The 18,994-nt window shown below is 44.4% G+C and overlaps 5 protein-coding genes across 5 annotated transcripts; 2 read left to right on the top strand and 3 right to left on the bottom strand.

The window, feature by feature from the left end:
* Positions 1–573: 573 nt before the first annotated feature.
* RpL6 (ribosomal protein L6) lies at positions 574–1,777 on the top strand. Its single transcript, XM_018105414.3, has 2 exons — positions 574–806; positions 951–1,777. Exons 1-2 carry the CDS (start codon positions 696–698, stop codon positions 1,626–1,628), a joined length of 789 nt encoding a protein of 262 aa, XP_017960903.1. The 5' UTR covers positions 574–695; the 3' UTR covers positions 1,629–1,777.
* On the bottom strand, positions 654–3,487 carry LOC108654197 (acyl-coenzyme A thioesterase 9, mitochondrial). The gene is made up of 4 exons (XM_018105340.3): positions 3,328–3,487; positions 3,163–3,263; positions 2,865–3,107; positions 654–2,814 (listed from the first exon to the last, which is right to left on the bottom strand). Exons 1-4 carry the CDS (start codon positions 3,375–3,377, stop codon positions 1,790–1,792), a joined length of 1,419 nt encoding a protein of 472 aa, XP_017960829.1. The 5' UTR covers positions 3,378–3,487; the 3' UTR covers positions 654–1,789.
* A 315-nt stretch (positions 3,488–3,802) lies between these two features.
* Positions 3,803–5,574, bottom strand: LOC108654216 (acyl-coenzyme A thioesterase 9, mitochondrial). The gene is made up of 4 exons (XM_018105362.3): positions 5,343–5,574; positions 5,220–5,287; positions 4,917–5,159; positions 3,803–4,854 (listed from the first exon to the last, which is right to left on the bottom strand). Exons 1-4 carry the CDS (start codon positions 5,456–5,458, stop codon positions 3,917–3,919), a joined length of 1,365 nt encoding a protein of 454 aa, XP_017960851.1. The 5' UTR covers positions 5,459–5,574; the 3' UTR covers positions 3,803–3,916.
* A 486-nt stretch (positions 5,575–6,060) lies between these two features.
* Positions 6,061–13,559, bottom strand: rod (kinetochore component rough deal). The gene is made up of 16 exons (XM_018105173.3): positions 13,359–13,559; positions 12,958–13,295; positions 12,563–12,898; positions 12,298–12,500; positions 12,028–12,236; positions 11,712–11,969; positions 11,196–11,653; positions 9,862–11,132; positions 9,407–9,798; positions 9,001–9,343; positions 8,780–8,942; positions 8,088–8,722; positions 7,811–8,013; positions 7,122–7,744; positions 6,430–7,063; positions 6,061–6,363 (listed from the first exon to the last, which is right to left on the bottom strand). The coding sequence occupies exons 1-16, from the start codon at positions 13,452–13,454 to the stop codon at positions 6,253–6,255; spliced, it is 6,273 nt and encodes a 2,090-aa protein (XP_017960662.1). The 5' UTR covers positions 13,455–13,559; the 3' UTR covers positions 6,061–6,252.
* A 246-nt stretch (positions 13,560–13,805) lies between these two features.
* pygo (pygopus family PHD finger) lies at positions 13,806–18,977 on the top strand. Its single transcript, XM_089265747.1, has 3 exons — positions 13,806–14,612; positions 14,676–17,321; positions 17,400–18,977. Exons 2-3 carry the CDS (start codon positions 14,845–14,847, stop codon positions 17,518–17,520), a joined length of 2,598 nt encoding a protein of 865 aa, XP_089121873.1. The 5' UTR covers positions 13,806–14,612; positions 14,676–14,844; the 3' UTR covers positions 17,521–18,977.
* Positions 18,978–18,994: the final 17 nt, after the last annotated feature.

Here is an 18,994-nt window from a genome sequence, read left to right as displayed (position 1 = left end):
TTAACTAACGAAATGAAATCTATATTAGTATTGTATAATTATTTCACTTAGTAGTACAAAAATAAGAGCAAATGTACTAAATTCTCTTCCGCATTACAATTTAAATTTAATTTTAGTTTTAGTTTCATCTTTGACAAAGAGATCTTAAATTGTACATTTCATTATCTCTAGAGAGGTTTTATAGTATTAGAAATCAATTCATTTTGTAAATTATCATCCATTTATTTAAATTATTCTAAATTTGAAATTTATAAGTTTTAAACGATTCGTCGTGGCAGGCAAAAGAGAAAGAACAATTAAGATAATTGAAGATTGTGTATAGATGTTGAAGGAGCTGTAAAAGAACAACAAAAACCGTGATTTAATTCATTGTATACACATGAAAACAAATAAATGGAAAAAAGTATTATTAAATGGTAAAAGAAAAAGAACTTTGAATTTCATTTTGTTGCATTAATTAAAGAGCAGTTGTTGTGTAAATCGATTCTATGACATCTTCATCATCGGCACTGTCCAGTGTCATCGGTTTATTTTAGATAGTCATCGGAACGAGTGTTGGAAAACATGTAAACTCATAGCTGCACGGATATTTATCGATAGCAGCATGTCGTGTTTTTGCTTCGTGCTGGCAATGCCGTGACACATAACCTTCCTTTTCTAAATAATTTTTGTGCTGTGTACACGTGTTCTCCACAATGGCACCCATCGTGAAAGCTAAAAAGGTCGCCAAATCGGCCAAAAAGGGCAAGAAGCATCCCTTGAACTCATACCTGAAGGGCGGTATCCTGCGATACTCCAAAGCCCAGGTAAAAACAAAATGAAACACACTCAGAAAATACGGTCACAAAGTTTGGCATCTGCAGTGACGCGCCGCCTTTGCGTCGACAGCAACAGCGTGTGTGAATAATGTGATTAATTAGTGTTTTATATATTTCTTTTGTGCTGTATAGATGTACAAGCGCCGTGCGCTGTACCGCCTGAAGGGTAAGAAGAGTCCCGTTGTCGAGAAGGAGAAGGTGCCCATCAAGAAGGTGAAGAAGATCGGTGGCCCCAAGAACGGTGGTGAGCGTACCGTCTATCTGCGCAAGCCCAAGGCCAACTATCCAACCAAGACGTTCGTCAAGAAGCGTCCCGGCAAGGCCAACTTCAGTGAGCACAAGCGCAACACTCGCCGCAACCTGCAGCCCGGCACCATCCTCATTCTGTTGGCTGGCCGTCACCAGGGTAAGCGCGTTGTCTTGCTGAAGACTCTGGCCTCCGGCCTATTGCTGGTCACTGGTCCATTCGCCATCAACTCGTGCCCACTGCGTCGTGTGTCACAGCGCTACGTCATTGGCACCTCAACGCGTGTGGACTTGAGCACCTATAAGGTGCCAGAGCATTTGAATGACGCCTACTTCCGTCGCCTAAAGGCCAAGAAGCAGAAGAAGACCGGCGAGGCCGACATCTTCGCAGCCAAGAAGGAACGCTTTGTGCCCAACGAGCAGCGCAAGAAGGACCAAAAGGAGGTCGACAGCGCCCTGTTGAAGCTCATCAAGGCCCATCCGGAGGGAAAATACTTCACGAAGTACTTGCAGAACATGTTCGCTCTCCACTCGTCCCAATACCCACATCGTCTGCGCTTCTAAACAACGCGTAGCCCAAGAAAAACTTCACTTTAAGGACTTTTTAAATACTTTGTACAAGCCCCGCTGATTACAAACAATTTTGTAAAAAGAAAATAAAACATTACAGAACCGGAACTCAGTGTCGAGGTATGAGGAAAAGAACAAACTAAGTGTGGTCTTGATTATTTTGCAGGCGCCTCTTGCTGACAAGTTTCTTCTTCTTTGTGATCTTTCTGGTCCTCGTCGTCATCTTCATCCTCTTTATCTGGAAAGTACTGCATCTGAAGATTGAGTGCACTTAAGAATTTCCGACGTCCGTGTATATACCAGAGCATCTCACGATACGATCCCGGCAGCACCTCATCCACAATGGTGTCCGCCTTGAAGGTGATGTAGAATATGTTGGTCGTCGTATGCTCTTGCCTGTCCGTATTGAAATTTTGTGCAATGGTCATCAGCTGCAGGTAGTTGTGCGACGTATACACCACATGGGCGTTCATCTGCAGGAAGTCGGTGACCATAACAGGCTTCAGAAAACTTATGTCCGATATGCACTTCAATCTTGGCGTATCCCCCACATAGACGCTGGCCATGACGACGGTCAGCTCGACGGCCTGACGCATCAGGTAGCCGCCGAAGACCGTGTTCTGTGAATTGCGATTCTGTGGATATGGTTTCAACAGGGTCGAGCACATGCTGTCCTTCATCCAGCGGCAACGGTGCGGCAATATGCGTTTGTTCAGCTCAAAGGTGTATGGGGGCGTGGTCCGCTGGAGAACATTATACATGATTGCCTGCTCATGCTCCAGCGGGGGTGAAATGAATACACTTTCACCTCTAGCTCGTTTGCGTTCGATTTGTCGCTCATTCGCCGCTTCCCAATATTTTTGCTCCATTTCGTCGGCTGGCTTCAGGGTGTTCGCTGGAGCTGGGCCCGTGTTGGTGGCGTTCCGAGCAACCATTATGAACAGCGCTTTGGTCACATTCACATACTCGCCATCGACCGGCTGCCGCACATAGATTGTTATCTCCATGGAACTGCTGCCGGTCCAGGAAACAAAGCCGCTCAGCTCCAAGTTCTTGTTCAGGGCTAAATACTCCGTGTTCTTAAAGTCGACGCGATCCACGAGGATTGTGACGAAGGTATAGGGCAAGAACACATTCTTGGGCAGATTTGGCAGCTGGATATGCTGATGACATATCCAGACTGGAGCAAGGCGATTAATAGTCATTATATATTATAGTCGTGGTGCTCACCTGCAAACATGTCCATGTCCTCCATCAGGCGACCCAAACGCACCCGGCCCAGGTGATTAACGTAACGTTCTCGGATCAGCTCATTGCCGTACAACGGCACAGTTACTATGGTATAGGAATCCTTCATGCTGCGCGTCGGCAGCTCCTCCTGCTTGGGCTGGTACTTGAGCAGATTCTCTCGCGACTTGGGTCTAATGTGATACCCAATGTCGACGCCCGTGCGCTCACGTAGCTTTATTACGACTGCGTGGAGGAGCGATCAGGAGTGTTGTTTATCTTAATGGCTTTCGCTGCTTACTGTCATGGATGGTTCCAGAATTATGATCCGATTGCTCCTTCATATATTCATCCATATAATAGTGCCTGCGCGCACAGTGCAGGGGCCATCGCGCTTGAATCCTATTTTATTTTGTGATTTCATTATGTATACACAAGATTACAGAAATAGGTGGCTATGCCTCACCTGATTAAATATTGCCATCTTCTAGGGGTCCAGAGACTTTGACGCTTCATACGGGAATTTTCAATTTAGAATTTGCAATTTAAAAAAAAAAAACGACAAAATTTTAAGGGATAATCTGATTGTGAAAATACTACATAGCTATATTCATATTAAATAAATTCACTAAGTGCTTGTTAACAAGAATTTATCTATATAAATGGGAGATATACAGATTAGATATGCGAAAGTGATGAAACATACAAAATATTAGTTATTAATGCTTCGATGATTGCTAAAAGACATCAGATATTATAGATGGGGATGATTTACAGTTTCATTGACATTATAGATTCAAAACAAATAAATTTATTTTAAATCTAAGAATTGGTAATAATAAACATTTTTGCATTATATTAGGTTGAAAGTTCTTTATTTAGTAAATTCCATTTTTTAAAAAAGAGATAAAATATTTGTAAATTTTACAATTAAACAGAAAAGCAAAGGGCAGATCTAATGTTGTGTTGGTTAATCTGAAGAAGATGTATTATTTATCGCCACTTTAGTATTGCCTCCTTAGCTGTAGCCCCACCACATACTGCGTTATCCAGATTCATTCGTAATGTGGGTCTATATCCATGCTGTATTTGAATTTACGACGTCCTTGAATGTACCACATAGTCTCGTGATAGGAGCGTGGCAGCACCTCGGTCACTGTGTGCGATGCCGAGAAGGTGTAGTAAAAGGTGTTGGTGGTCACCTGGTTGCCCGAGTGCGGATCCAGCACCTCGGCCACAGTCATAATTTGCAAATAGTTCAGCTTCGTGTAGACAACATAGGCCGTCATCTTAATGAACGAGTCAACGCTCACGGGCTTCTCGAAGCTAATGTCCGCAATGCGTTCCAGCTTGGGACGTGTCCGACAGTAGAGTACTGCAGCTGCCCAGCTAATCTCTAAAGCGCAGCGCATGAGAAAGCCGCCAAAGACGCGATTGTGATGATTACGATGTTCGGGAAAGGAGGGTATGGTGCTCATCTGATACGAATTCGACATCCATCGGCAGTTGGGCGGCAAGATTCGTTTGTTCAGTTCCATGGTGTCGTTGGGCGTTGTCCGCTTGAACAGTTCATACATAATGGTTTGCTCCGGATCGTTGGGCTCCACCTTGAAGATAGACTGGGCGCCAAGCAATTGACGTTGCTTTTTCCGTGCCATGCCGCCATCCAAGATGAGTTGCTCCTCCTCGTTGCCGGGTTTAATGGGATTCACTGGCGCCGCTCCCGTATTTGTTGCATTCCGTGCAGCCATCAGAAAGAGGGCACGCGTCAATTTCTGATAGCTGCCGTTTTGCATCTGCTCCAGCCACACGACAACTTCCATGGAACTGGTGCCCACCCACGAAACATGCCCGGACAGACGAATATCGGCAGTGCCGGAAGCAAGCACATCGGTGAAATCAATGCGATCCACCAGAATAGTGACAAAAGTGTAGGGCAAAGGCACATTTGCCGGCAGATTGGGAATGACGACATGTTTGTGACAGCTCCAGGCTGTAAGAGATAATATAGCCATGAATATCCTGTTAGATTTCTATAGGGTAATGTATTCCAACCCGCAAACATGTCCATATCCTCGAGCAGTCGACCCATACGCACATTTCCCAGATATGTCACGTACCTGTCCTGCAACAAGAGATTCGTGCTGAGTGGTATGATGGCCGATGTGAAAGAGTCCTGCATTGTACGTGCCGGCAGCTCCCCCAACTTGGGCTGATATTTAAGGAGATGTTCGCGCGACTTTGGCAGGGGATGATAGCCGTGTTCCAAGCCCAGGCGTTTCATCATCTCTTCCTTGACTGAGAACAGAGCGGAGGACTAAAGTGAGCATTTGAGATAAACCTCGGGGATTCACTTACTCTCCGCCATCGTGCCCGACTCATTGGCCGTCGAATGCTTGATGTGCGTGGGCGGCCCAAAATGACGGCTACAACATTCGCTATTTGTTTATAAACTAACATTGAATACTATTTGCTACTCACATAGAGACGACGGACGCAACATTGCTAGGGACACACAGCTTACTAGGTGTTCTTTTAATCAGTGCATTGCTGGCCAGGCTTACACATCGTTTTGCCCCTGCTAAATGGCGCAACATTATTGCAAATTTTGTTTAAAGATTGCCGAAAAGAAAAATGGCGATTTTTCGTTGACCTAGAACTAGTTGCTGTTACGTGTGTACATACTCTACTGACGAACAGCTGATTCGCAGGCTGCGCACAGTGGTTTAATGTTGATCGTAATCGTTGCATTTAGTGTGCTGCTTGTGGAAATTTTCGCGTGTGTGATAAGGTCGTTTGTTTGCTGTCTTCTTTATCTAATCTAAATTATGAGCGTACAAGTGTTCACGATTTATTAACAACACTTATAATGTTTGCATACGCCTACATTCAATAAATGCATGATTCTATGCTTATCTGTGACAAGTGCACCACGGTTCATTAGCGACATCTGGTGACGTCATCAATAACGGTGATGATGTTCACGTTGATTAGCAGCAAATCAAGTTTGATTATGATGGCACAACTAATTGTCACTATAAAGAGGGTCACTTATTGAAATGTAATTAATTGAATATAATCAATAAAAAATATATACATATCTACAAATACATGTATACATATTTCAATAGGCTCTACCATTCATCAGGCAAAATAAATGCCTCATGTACTGTATAGGACTAAAAATAAGCAATAAGTGTTTTCCATATTTCAATATTCAATATATTTAATATTCAAGTTAACAATATAATATTCAATACTTTTTACTAAATATGCTACATAGATTTCATGAAATGTGAAAGTATTTAAGATTATAATATTATTTAATATTCTTAAGTAAACAATAATACATTCAATACATAGTATACTGATTAAATTAATAAATGATACTCTAGAGATTCAGTTCCTTCAGGGCAAAGTTAAGAACCATGGGCAGCAGGCCCGCGTCTTCCAGATCCAGAATCTGCTGGCGTAAATTATCCATAGGCTTGGACGTGATAAGCTGCAAAGAAAAAAAAATTAGTTTAGAAATTAGGGAAAGTAAAACTTAATCTCGATTCTAACTTACTTTCTTAACCTTTTCGCGATCCTCAGCGCTTTGGCAGAATATAAGTACAATGGCTGCCATGTGTGGACGTTGGATGAGCATGCAGAGCTCGGCAAATTGATAGAGATTCAGGGCATGCACAACCGGACAGCCCTGCAGACGTAGCAGCGTCTTTTGCAGTCGCTCCTCCAGTGCATTGGAGCGTGTCTGCACCGCATTCTTGAGCGGATGCGACAGCACACAGTCCCAGGCCAGAGCGAGGCCATCGAGATGCAACAGCTGCCGCTTACAACTTAGTACATCAACCAATGCATTGAGCTCGCGCACCATATTGAATATAACCATGCGCTTCAGTATGCCGTTCCAGATCTTGGGCAAATGTATATCGAAGCCCAGGCAAATGTCAGCCATTACCTCTAGTGAAAGGGAATTCTGTGCATTGCGCTGCCAGAGCATCTTCAGGATGCTAATCTTATCGCAGCTATCGTCCGCAAACTTCTCTATGTTTGAGTTGTAGCCGAGCGCCTTCAGTTCGTGGACACACTTGATCGTTATAAACTGTCGCTGGCTGATGGTGTTGCTGAAGGAGTTGCTGCCATCGTTGAGCTTCGAGTAGCATTCGTACATTTGCAGCTGCGTGGAGGTGTTCACAGGGCTGTAAAGGTAGCACAATAATCAATATATGATATCATCAGAGTAAATTTCAGACATACCCGCCCTTGAAGATCAGGCCAACCAGGAATTGCACCGCCTCCGATTTTGGCCAGCTGCTGAGTATATAAAATGCTCGTACAACATTCTCACTGGCATTTCCTGTTTCGTCGCCGCCACTGCCGTTGGTACCATTCTCTGGCCAGTTGTGATCCTCGAGGAAGGTCTCCTCCATAATAGTGCCGTCGGTAGTCTCCATTGTGACGGACAGCCACTTCTGCAGCAGCTTAAACTGTATGGCATCGAGGCTGAGTTCGTGCAGCGCGCAAATCTCCTTGACTAGGCCGTTGATGTCCACCTTACTGGACTTGAGTATCAATTCGTGATGGTAGAGGCAGTGGATGAGCTCTGTGGGATGCTCGACGAGACGCAACAGTTTCTCATCTGTCATGCCATAAACGTGGAGCAAATGCTGTGTCTTTTGCATGGGATATCTTCGCTTGATCTTGACCAACTGTTCCTGACATTTGGGATCTTTGGTCAGCTCTTCGTGCTCCATGGCATATTTCCAGCACTCGTAAGAGGCCTCCACCTGATCTGCACCCTCTGGCGCATAGCCAGCAACGAAATACAAGATTAGGAACACCTTGCTCGGACTGTGCACATTCTTGACCAAACGAAGTATCTACAAAGCAAATGCGATTTGGTTCGATAAAAAAAAAACTACATTAAATTTAGCTAAAGCTCCTACCGATTTAAGGAATGCATTATTTGTTGGATGCAAGCTCCAAGTTTCAGAATCGTTTTTCGATTTATACTCGGCTATGGAGTTCTTGACGGCTGCCATGCAGAAGTAGTCACAGTTCTGTGAGATTTCCTTGGAGTTTTTCAGCGCAATGCACATGAGTATAAGGGGAAACCAGCTCTGGCAGTTGTCCACATTCAGCTCGCTATCTGCAGCCGGAGACATCATAGAGATAAGATTAATATGGGAGTTTCATATATACAGCTAAGATAGAATCACCCACCGAGTATGTCCTTCAGAGGCTTCTCCACAATAGGCTTGAACGGCAGTCGATAGCGCGCTATCTTGGGCAGCACACCGTTCTCCTTCTGGGACTGCAGCCACATGTCCGTCTCCAGTTGGCCTGGCCGATTACGACGACGTTTGTTCATCTTGTGGCGCAGGAAATGCAAAATATTTATCCATGTTTCCATCTGCTTGGGCGCAGCATCGAAAAATATGAGAATCTCAATGACGCACAGATACAGTTCATAGAAGTAGATGTTGATCTCCTCAATGAATTGCTTCAGTTTGGCTATAAAGAGATCCACGTTCTTGATCTCGTTTATGTACGGCTGGCACATATCGCGAATCTCCTGCACGCTGCTCAATATCACCAGCTCTTCGTCCCCAAACGTATCGGTCTTGATCTCGTAGCGCAGCTCCTGTGCATTCAAAATGCTCAATATTTGTGTGATGAGCATCTTCTGATAGTCCAAGCCGAAATCGGAGCTCATGCGCTCCAGCAGCTGCACATTGAGCCGTTTGTTGTGGAACTCCTTTAGCAACTGATCTATGTTGTCCATTTCGGCATTGAATTTGCCTTTTATGCTAGGATCCTGCTGGCAAAACTCCAGATAGTAATACAGCTTGTTGCGTCTGTTGAGGTAGAGTTATAACATTTAAGCACAAAAAATTTATAATCATCTATCATACTTGGCACGCAATATTTGCACATAATCCATTTCATCAATGTGCTCATGGTACATGGCCGAAAGTGTCAGGAAATGTATTCTTTGCTGATCCGTTTTTATATCCATGGACAGCTTATCCAGCAAGGCACGCGACTCGGTGTCAGCGGTCAGCATGGTGAAGAGCTCTAAAAAGGATTAATGATATTAGATCAGGAATTGGAATAATCAGCTAAAGACTTTTACCAATCAGATTCGCATCCTTGTTGTTCATCGCATTGCGTAGAATGCGTCGCAATTGGAGGGTAATGAAGCCCTCATTAATGATCTTTTTGCTGTGATTTTGTTTTTGATAATCCAGCAAATATTGGGACATAATGTACCAAACATCATGCTCCTTGGCTTTGGTCAAATGCTCCAGCGACAAGAAGAAATCAGCGCGTGCTCCATCAATATCGTTTCTAACATTTTCCGGCAGTAGTTGCTGCAGCTGCTGCATCAACGAGTTATTTGAATCCGTCTCAATGATCATGAGCAGCAGTGTACGAGCCAAAAACTTGACAATGGGCAGACTGCCACTAATCCGTTTCTATAAAGACATTATATAGGTAATAAAATGATTTTGAATGAATTTTAGCTGAGATGATGTCACCTTCTTTTGGGGTTGCTGCTGTGGCTGCACATCGATCTCCTCGAACATGGAGACGGAGTAACGTTTCTTGGAAGTCGACTCCACGTTGGGCTTCACATCTATGGAGTTATTTAGTGCCATAGAGAAATTGAGTGTTGTATCGCCCAAAGCAATGGGAGATCCATCCAATGCGCGACAGATTTGATCATTAATTTTCTGCTCCTTGCCCAAATAGTGCGTCTCAATGGCATCCATTGGATAGTGTATGACGGCAACGCGCACATACTTAATCAGCTCGTTGAGATCGCGCTGACGACGGTGCTCGTGCAACATGGCCTCGGTCAGCAGCTCGTAGGCCAGCGGAAAGCACAGGGGATCAGTTTCATTAAGCTGCTGCAACGATGAGTGCGTATCTGTTAAGAAAAGGGAAGTCAATTAAATGAGGTCAATTGGCATACATTCATGCATAGACTTACCATGCCCATTGCTTTTGGCTTCGCAAATTTGCTGCGCCAGCAGCTCAATGGCAAAGTTAATAAAGTCGTTGCTGTTCGCTGGCACACAGTCGATAAACTCCAGAATGTGATGAGCGAGCGCACAGCTGAGTGGCAGGCAGTTCATGCGCTGGCTAATGCACAACAGTCCCTGAACCTTTTGCAAATTGAGTGCGGCGCATAGTTCACTCATTTCGTTGACTATAAAGGCGCAAACATTCAATGTGGCCTGAGCTCGTGACATGATCAGCTCGATGCCCTTATTGAGCAGCTCCAGGCGCTTGTGCATCGGTATCAATTCACTGCTGCTCTGCAGCTGCAAATTGAACTTTTGGCGCAGCTGGAAGCAATGCTTAATGAGCAAATAGCGCTGCGTGTAAACTGGATCCACATGGGGCAGCATAAGCTTGAAGAGCTCTAACAGATTAATATGCTCCTGTACCTTCGCTTCGTTCACAAAAGAACCGGAGCTCATTTCGAGCATATTGGTCAGGATTTCAACCACATTGCCGCATTTATTATCATTGCTTTTTGTGTTTAACGACTTGAAGAACTCATAGGCCATTTCGATTTGACCACGTCGAGCCATCTGATAGCAACAATTGAAATTGGCGCTCGTGGATATCACTGGCGCTGCTTTGGTCAGCGTGTGGATATCCTGCAGCATGTCCGGTAAATTTAGCTTGACAATGCGCATCATAAACAACTCCAGATTGATGTTAACAGCACTGTCCGCTGGCCAGCCATACTTCACCTTCATGATCTTTATCACCTGAATCTCATATTCGGCATTGATCTTAATGCTCAACGGATGCGTCGAATTGCGCAGCTTGATGAGAGGTGCCAGCGATTCGGGCCAAGGCACGGGCGCGTTCTGCAGTATCGAGAGAGCGCTCTCCAAACGACTATCCTCATTGTGCAGCAACTCGACGCAAGCCATTGCACGATCTATCCAATTGCTTAGCGATTGACGATTGGCCACCAATTGGCCAATATACTGTTTGATGGCATTCAATGGCTGGCGACCTTTCTCCTGATAGATGGGATACAGAAAGTCCTTGACCAGACTCTGTAAATTATCTAAATGCACGCGCTGGAGTATGCGCAATGCAATCCCATCTAAGGAGTCCTCCATATAGTTGTCCAGCGTAAAGCTTAGCTTGTAGATTTTCTTTAGTACCGACAAATCTTGCAGAGCATTGACTAGATCACGCAGCTTGCCAACATTACGCTCCTGCTGTCGACCAACATCGCTGTAAAAATGATGTAAATTTTAATTAATAATTGCAGCAATACCTTATCCGACAGTAACCCACGAGTAAATAAATTTAACTTCTTCAAATATTTCCAGTATATTGCTGGCAAACTCCAGACCAATGTCCGGCCAATGCTCGCTATATTGCAGTTTGCGCGTCATCTCAATGCTCCAGTCCGTTATGAATGGCATAATTTTGGGATGTGTATTGCTGACTATTGGCACGAATTGACGAAGCCACTGCACCACGTTCAGCGGCTCTGTGGTGCTGGGTATGAAGCCCAGTAGCGTGCGCAATTCATCCTCACTTAGATGTGGCAAAACGCTGCTCGAATGACGACGCCAGATGAGGCAAGCGGTGGGCATATCGGTGCTAAACATACCCTTGATCACCTTTACCAGATTCGTGTTGTACACAAACTTTTGCCACTCAGTGTTGCACTCGTAGGGATCGATGATAGCCAGCGTTTTAAGACGATGTAGCTGCTCATCTATTTCCAGCATATGCTGCTCATCATCCTGTATACGAATATATTGTAAATATGCAGATCTACAGAAATATTCCTTGACTATTCACCTCAAAATCCAATCTCTTGTGTATCTCTTTTAGGTAACGCTCCAGAATTTGACGTGAGCTTAAATTGATCATGCGATTATTTTTGATAAACTCTTTGCTCTCGATCTGACCCAGCAGATTGAGCAGCATCTGAAATTTTTCCTCCAGCTCTTCGGGCTGCATTCTGTTTGTGTTGGCATTGCATAGCTCGACCAAAACACGTTTGGCTCTGGCCTCATAGATGGGCTGCAGGCACAGCTCGAATTGTATGCCAAAATCCTAAAAGGAAATGCAATAAATTATCTCCTTCAATTCATCTAAATGAAATTAAATTTACCTCTGCCTCATCCAGGCGTCCTTTGGCTATCAGTTTCTTTAAGCGATCACTGGGATCTGTCTCGGAAACCATCATCATCTCCACCTCTGATGGAATTTCGTTTTCTTTACCTGCCCGGGCCGCCAAATAATACAAATTGACGGCGCTCTTGGGTTGCCGTATAAGCCACGCATGCAGCGGCACTTCGATCTCGTTTTTGCATTTGAACGCTTTAAAAATCAAACCATAATGAGAATTAGAATTCATTAAAGTAAAACAAAAAAGTCTTACAAGGATATTCGACTATTTTTATGAAACGCTCTCCATCAGCTGTGGGCTTGGTAAGTATCAAGAGCTCCACATGCTCCTCACTGGATTCCATGACCAGCAAATCCTCGATGAGCAGCGAGCGCTTCATTGCCGATTGGCACAAACTCAAGGTGCGTGTAAATGGACAAATCTCCAAGAGGTGACCGGATTCTGTCAATGCAAGTCTGTAAGCGGATGAGCGGGACATAAGTCAATCCAATAAACAATACATATAGCTTAAACCTACACATAGATGTCCATGTTGTAAATACTTTTGATTCTGCCCAAATGCGCGGATAAACCGATGCGTGTCACATCATTCGAAACGGTCTTAAAATTTAAAGAATCCTGTGCGCCATTTATTATCAAATCGTGATCTGCCCGCGGTGCTTCCTGATTGTTGATCGCATAACCATGGGTGGTTGGCATCTTGAGCAGGAGCGCACTATCGACGCTGTTAGCAGCTCTACCAGAGGATGTGCGCTCAATAGTGACATCGTCTAGAAGTGCTGCCATATTCTCATTATCGTTCACCGTGACATTGGCTAGAGACTCTAAATGAGTTTCATTTATTTCGCTGAGACTGAAATGGAACACCTGGTTGAGCGAAGAAGTCTTCAATTTTTGGGGGGTTTCACTCACCAGTAGACGCTGCCATTCTTGCATGTGAAGTAAAAGTGCGATCCCAATTGCTGTATGCTCGTAAAGGTTCCGCTGCTGAGACTAGTATCTTCCACTTTGATGCACACACTAAATAGCAACAAGCCCTTTATGTAGACGCCGTGCACTTCGCCGTCAGTGAGTCCACAAACAATAAGATTCCCGCTATTGGATATGGCAATCGCATCGATGTTAGCGCCAAAACTTAGAAAGCTGCACTTGGCTATCAGCTCATCTTCTAGCAATAGCAGACTCTTATCTATGGAAATCACCATTTTGCCACTTTGCACAGCAGCCTGAATCGCAGGATATTTTGAAACCTAACCAAACAATCATAGCTTTATTTATTTACTTTTTTTTTTTTAAATATCAAATGAATTTACCTCATCCTCGCTGCTTATTTTAAATATACTGCGCGAGGAGAACGCATTCGAGATGGTTTCATCCTCTACTGTAGATGCCTCAAAATTGCTCCACATTGTTTTGCACTAAATGTTTTGTTCGCTAAAAAAAATTTTAAACCCACCAGCGCCAAAAATTTACGCGTCACTCTTATGCCAATAGTGACGAGAGTCGATATCAGTTCATAATTGTATATCGATATCTCCGTTAGGTATTCAAAAGTTGGTAATTTATTCGTGTTATATGTGATATATATTTAATCAATAATCATCAATTTATTAAGAATTTTAATCTGTAATTTAGCGTAGATATCAACATAAGCTTTATTAAATTGTTATAAATTTGCTCTTCGATGTAAAATAAATACACTATCGATATGCATATACGGGTAAAGCAATGGTCACCTTAGGCACAAGCGAAGAATGGAATTTTGGTATTAGCATGTTGTCAGAGTACGGTCACCTTGGCTGACAGGCGAGGAAAATTATTTATATTTTAGAATCCACGACGCTTTGCATACGAAAATCATCAAAATATTGTAGTTACGTTCTAATTTTGAACGCATCGATGCATAAATGACAAAGTGTGGTATTCAAAAAGCAAAAAATATGTGTTACTTGTGTTTAAATGGTTACGCAGCAACCAATTTACACATAAAAATATAGCCAGGCACCGCGGCCATCAACAAAAAACCAAAAACTACGATAGAAATTTGCGTGCGCGAATAATACTGCATGCTAGAAAATTTGAAACGTGCAAACCCTCATAAAAATGCGCTCACCATTTCCAGTGTAATTAATAAAAAAAAAATTGCAGCAAATTTGCTGCCGCTGCTTTGCGGTGGTGGTGCAAAAAGAACATAAAATCGGTGGCAAGAAGAAGAGCCGCCAAGTGAGAAAATTGAAATAAAAAAAAAAAGCAAGCCAAAGCAGAGTCAAGATAATCAACCGCTACGGAGTGCTCCGATCAAAATCAATTAATCATATCACATCAAAATAATACGAAACGCTCAATTATTGCAACGTGCAGTTCATTGTGTTATTCGTGCTGCAGGTGCTGCTGCTGCGGCTGCTTGGCGCTTCGCTGCTCAGACGCTGCCAACGCTGACGACATGCGCGCGTAGAGTTGCCAGCTCTGAAATAACCAAGGTAGTAGCATTTCTGGCGGCTTCTATCATCACAACACGGATCGACCTTCTTTTGGAATTTCGTTGGTAAATTGCCGCAGCCTATTAAGTAAGTAACAATACTAGATTCAACGAGTTCCTTGTTTATTTTTTCTTTGGTTTTGGTACACAGGTTGGCAGCCCTGTTCAGCAATCAGCGAGGACAACAATTGTCAGGCAAAAATCTGCCTTTTGATAGACGCGTCGTGATCCCACGGATCGACGACGCCATTAACTAGATATTTCGTTCGCCCCGTTGTTCAAGAAAAGCTGCCACCATTCGGAAGAAAAACACTTCGAATATGACCCACAATATCGGTATGGCGCCATATCGTTTGCCGGGTCCAGCGGGCGGCCTCTGTCCGCCCGATTTTAAGCCTCCGCCCCCGACGGATATTATCTCGGCGCCGAGTAATCCGAAGAAACGGCGGAAAACATCGAATGCGGCCAATTCGGCGGCAGCCGCTGCGGCAGCAGCAGCAGCTGCGGCGGCTGCCGCTGCCAATTCAATGCAACAGCAGCAATCGGCACCGCCAACACCTCAGGATTTGTTACCACCGCCGCCAATGGGCGGCTTTGGTGATACGATCGTCGCGTCCAATCCATTCGATGATAGCCCCCAGGTATCGGCCATGTCGAGCTCGGCAGCCGCTGCCATGGCGGCTATGAATCAAATGGGCGGCGCTGGCGGTCCGGGTGGACACTTTGGACCACATCCGCATTGGGAGGAGCGCATGGGTATGGGCATGCATCCTCATATGCATCCGCATCATCCTGGTGCTGGCGGTGGCCCCATGGGCCATGGGCCGCACGGACCGCATCATATGGGTGGGCCACCACCCATGCGTGGAATGAGCCCATTAGGACCTGGCGTGCATCCGCATCCGCATGGCATGGGACCTGGCGTTGGACTACCGCCACACATGAACCACGGGCGAGGCGGCGGAGTTCCCATGGGCAGTCCAATGGGTGCAATGGCCGGCATGGGCGGAATGAGTCCAATGGGCAGCATGGGTGGACCAAGCATATCCCCACATCATATGGGTATGGGTGGATTGTCGCCCATGGGAGGTCCCAATGGACCGAATCCGCGTGCAATGCAAGGATCACCCATGGGTGGCGCCGGAGGACCGATGCCCGGGCAAAACTCTCCTATGAACTCGTTGCCAATGGGTTCGCCTATGGGCAATCAAATTGGCAGTCCGCTGGGTCCCGGACCTGGACCTGGTCCTGGACCCGGCCCGGGTGGTCAACAACAGCCTGGACAACAACAACAACAACAGCAACCACAAAACCCGCAACAGACGCACATGAACAATGGACAAATGGGTCCGCCGCCTCTGCACAGTCCACTGGGCAATGGACCAACGAATCACAGTCATATGTCCGGTGGACCAGGTCCAGGGCCAGGTCCTGGGCCGGGCGGTTTAGTCGGACCTGGTGGCATGTCGCCGGCGAATAGCAACAACAGCAACAACAACAACAACAGCGGCAACATGATGGGCGGCAATGCAGCGAACAACAACAGCAATAGTAATAATAACAACAGCAACAATGGCAGCAACAATCCCAACAGCAACAACAATCAAAATCCTCATCCACATCTGTCGCCAGCGGCGGCAGGTGGACGTTTGGGCGGAGTGCCCAATCAAACAATGCAATCGAATGGTCCAATGCCAGTGTCGTCAGCGTCATCTTCTGCTTCATCAGCATCCACAGCGACGACGACGTCCACAGCGGTAACAGCGACCACATCAGTGCCTACGTCCTCACCAGCGCCGCCCGCCATGTCACCGCATCATGCGTTAAACAGTGCCGGTCCCAGTCCGGGTATGCCAAATGCGGGGCCCAGTCCGTTACAGTCGCCGGCGGGCAACAACAACAACATGAACAACAATAATGGACCCATGATGGGCCAGCAAATGAACCCAAATGTTCCTATGCAGCAGCAGCAACAACAACAGCAGCAGCAACAACAACATCAACAACAGCAGCAGCAACAACAACAACAGCAGCAGCAGCAGCAACATGGTCCCATGGGTGTCCATATGGTTGGCCAGCCAGGCGGACCCGGTGGACACGGACCTGGAGGTCCCATGGGCATGGGCATGAATCAAATGCTGCCGCCACAACAACCACCGCATCTCGGCGGACCACCGCACCCGCAACTTATGAATCATCCGCACCCGCATCATTCGCATCCAGGCGGTCCACCGCCTCACCATATGATGGGACCGGGCCCGGGCATGCATGGTCCAGGAGGTCCAGGTGGTATGCCACCTCACATGGGCGGCGGCGGTGGCGGTAATCCGCATATGATGGGACCACACGGCAATGCTGGGCCACATATGGGTCATGGTCATATGGGTGGTGTGCCGGGACCGGGTCCAGGTCCGGGCGGCATGAATGGCCCACCACCGCATCACGGAATGCCACCTCACCATGCACACACACACCCACATCATCACGGTCACGGGCACAGTCCCATGGGTGGGCCCAACATGTTTGGCGGCGGTGGCGGTGGGCCTATGGGTCCGGGTCCCATGGGCAATATGGGTCCCGGCCCAATGGGTGGTCCCATGGGCAACATGGGCGGTCCTATGGGCAAACCCATGACAATGAGCGGTGGCAAAATGTATCCACCGGGTCAGCCAATGGTCTTCAATCCGCAGAATCCTAATGCGCCGCCCATCTATCCTTGTGGCATGTGTCATAAGGAGGTCAACGACAACGATGAGGCAGTCTTCTGTGAATCCGGTTGTAATTTCTTTTTTCACAGGTAAGCAGAGGTTTCAACCTCGTCGAACCACCGATTGAAGGCTTATCTCTATTTATACATATGTTTTCAATTCTTCAGAACCTGCGTGGGTCTAACCGAGGCGGCCTTTCAAATGCTCAATAAGGAGGTGTTTGCCGAGTGGTGCTGTGACAAGTGTGTGTCTTCCAAGCATATACCCATGGTCAAGTTCAAATGCTGAAGAGCCACCAATCAACTGCAACAACGATGATAACCACAAAATCAACAACCACCACCAGCTAGCACTCATTCACTCTGTATAAATATATCCAAGCATTAACTATTTTAATTGTAGATTTTAAGCAGTTTAGGCTATTCACATACATCATACACAATATATGCGCTCACAATAGTCAAAGGTCCCCAACGAAACCATCAATTTAAATGCGACAACTCACTTTATGTATATACATATATGTATATATATATATATATATACCTATATCTATATATGTGGCCGAAGCCGTGTTGTGAATTTTTGCTTCGGCCAGGCTCAATGCGCGCATCCTTACAAAACAAAAAACAAGAAGCGAGAAGAGAAATCAAACCTTAAGAAGAACATAAAACAATATATGTATGCTAATTTGTAATATAGTATAGCCTAGTATGCATATATACAAATATATGTATATATATGTATACATATACATATATATATATATAAGTATATATATATATAAATGTATATCTGCATGGCATGTGAGTCGAGGCATTGTCTGCCTAGAAAGTGAGATAAGCATAACGGAAATGAAAAAAAAAATGAAACAAGAAATGAATTGAAATTCACACTGAAAAAAGGCGAATGATACCGTCGAAATTTGTATAGATGATAACGAAAAGCAAATATCAATATACTCCAGTGTGTATTAAAAAAAAAAAAAAAAACAACGAAAAATTATAAAAAAAAAAGGAGAAAAAGAAAATACGTTAATGTGTTAAGCTGAACAAAAAGGGCCAGATAAGACCAGGCAATTGATTTTACAATTTGTTTTCGAATTATTAGAGTTTTAAGTTTGTGGAATATGCATGCCAAGGCGATACAACTGTATATATATATTTATATATATATATGTGTGTATATATATATAAAGATATCTTTAAAACTAATTACCGATCTGACAATGAGCATTCAAATCGTAACGTACAGCAAATTTTGAAGAGTTTGAAAAGTCTTTCGTGTGGTGTTTTTTTTTCTACTCTTGCGTCAATTTTGCATCAACTTTTAAACAAAAATCAGAAAGAAAATATAACAAAAATATTGAATATGTATGATAAGCGAAAGAGTAATTGACGTATCGATTGAATTGAAGAGAAATTGTGTTAACAAATTATTAAAGATCGAGACAGAGAAACTGAAAGAAATGCGAGTGAAATCGATTGAGAACAAAAAAAAAAAAAAAAAGAACAGATATCTCTATATATAAATTTAAAAATAAAATCAAGCATAATACAAAAAAATCAAACAAAATAAAAACATAGGAAAGCACAAGAAATTATTAAGTGAATGCAGCAAAACAGAAATAATTTAAGTATTAAGAGTTAACGCGTGAATTCAGAATGAAAAATTGTATAAATTGCAACTTAAGTTATTTATAATTAAATAAAAAACAAAAAAATACATACAAAATAGGTTGAAAACTTGAATGCTTTTTACT

The sequence above is a fragment of the Drosophila navojoa genome, chromosome 2, assembly GCF_054131105.1.
Source record: "Drosophila navojoa isolate 15081-1374.11 chromosome 2, UAZ_NAV_1.0, whole genome shotgun sequence".
Classification (NCBI taxonomy): domain Eukaryota; kingdom Metazoa; phylum Arthropoda; class Insecta; order Diptera; family Drosophilidae; genus Drosophila; species Drosophila navojoa.
This window is presented reverse-complemented; position numbering and strand designations above follow the sequence as displayed.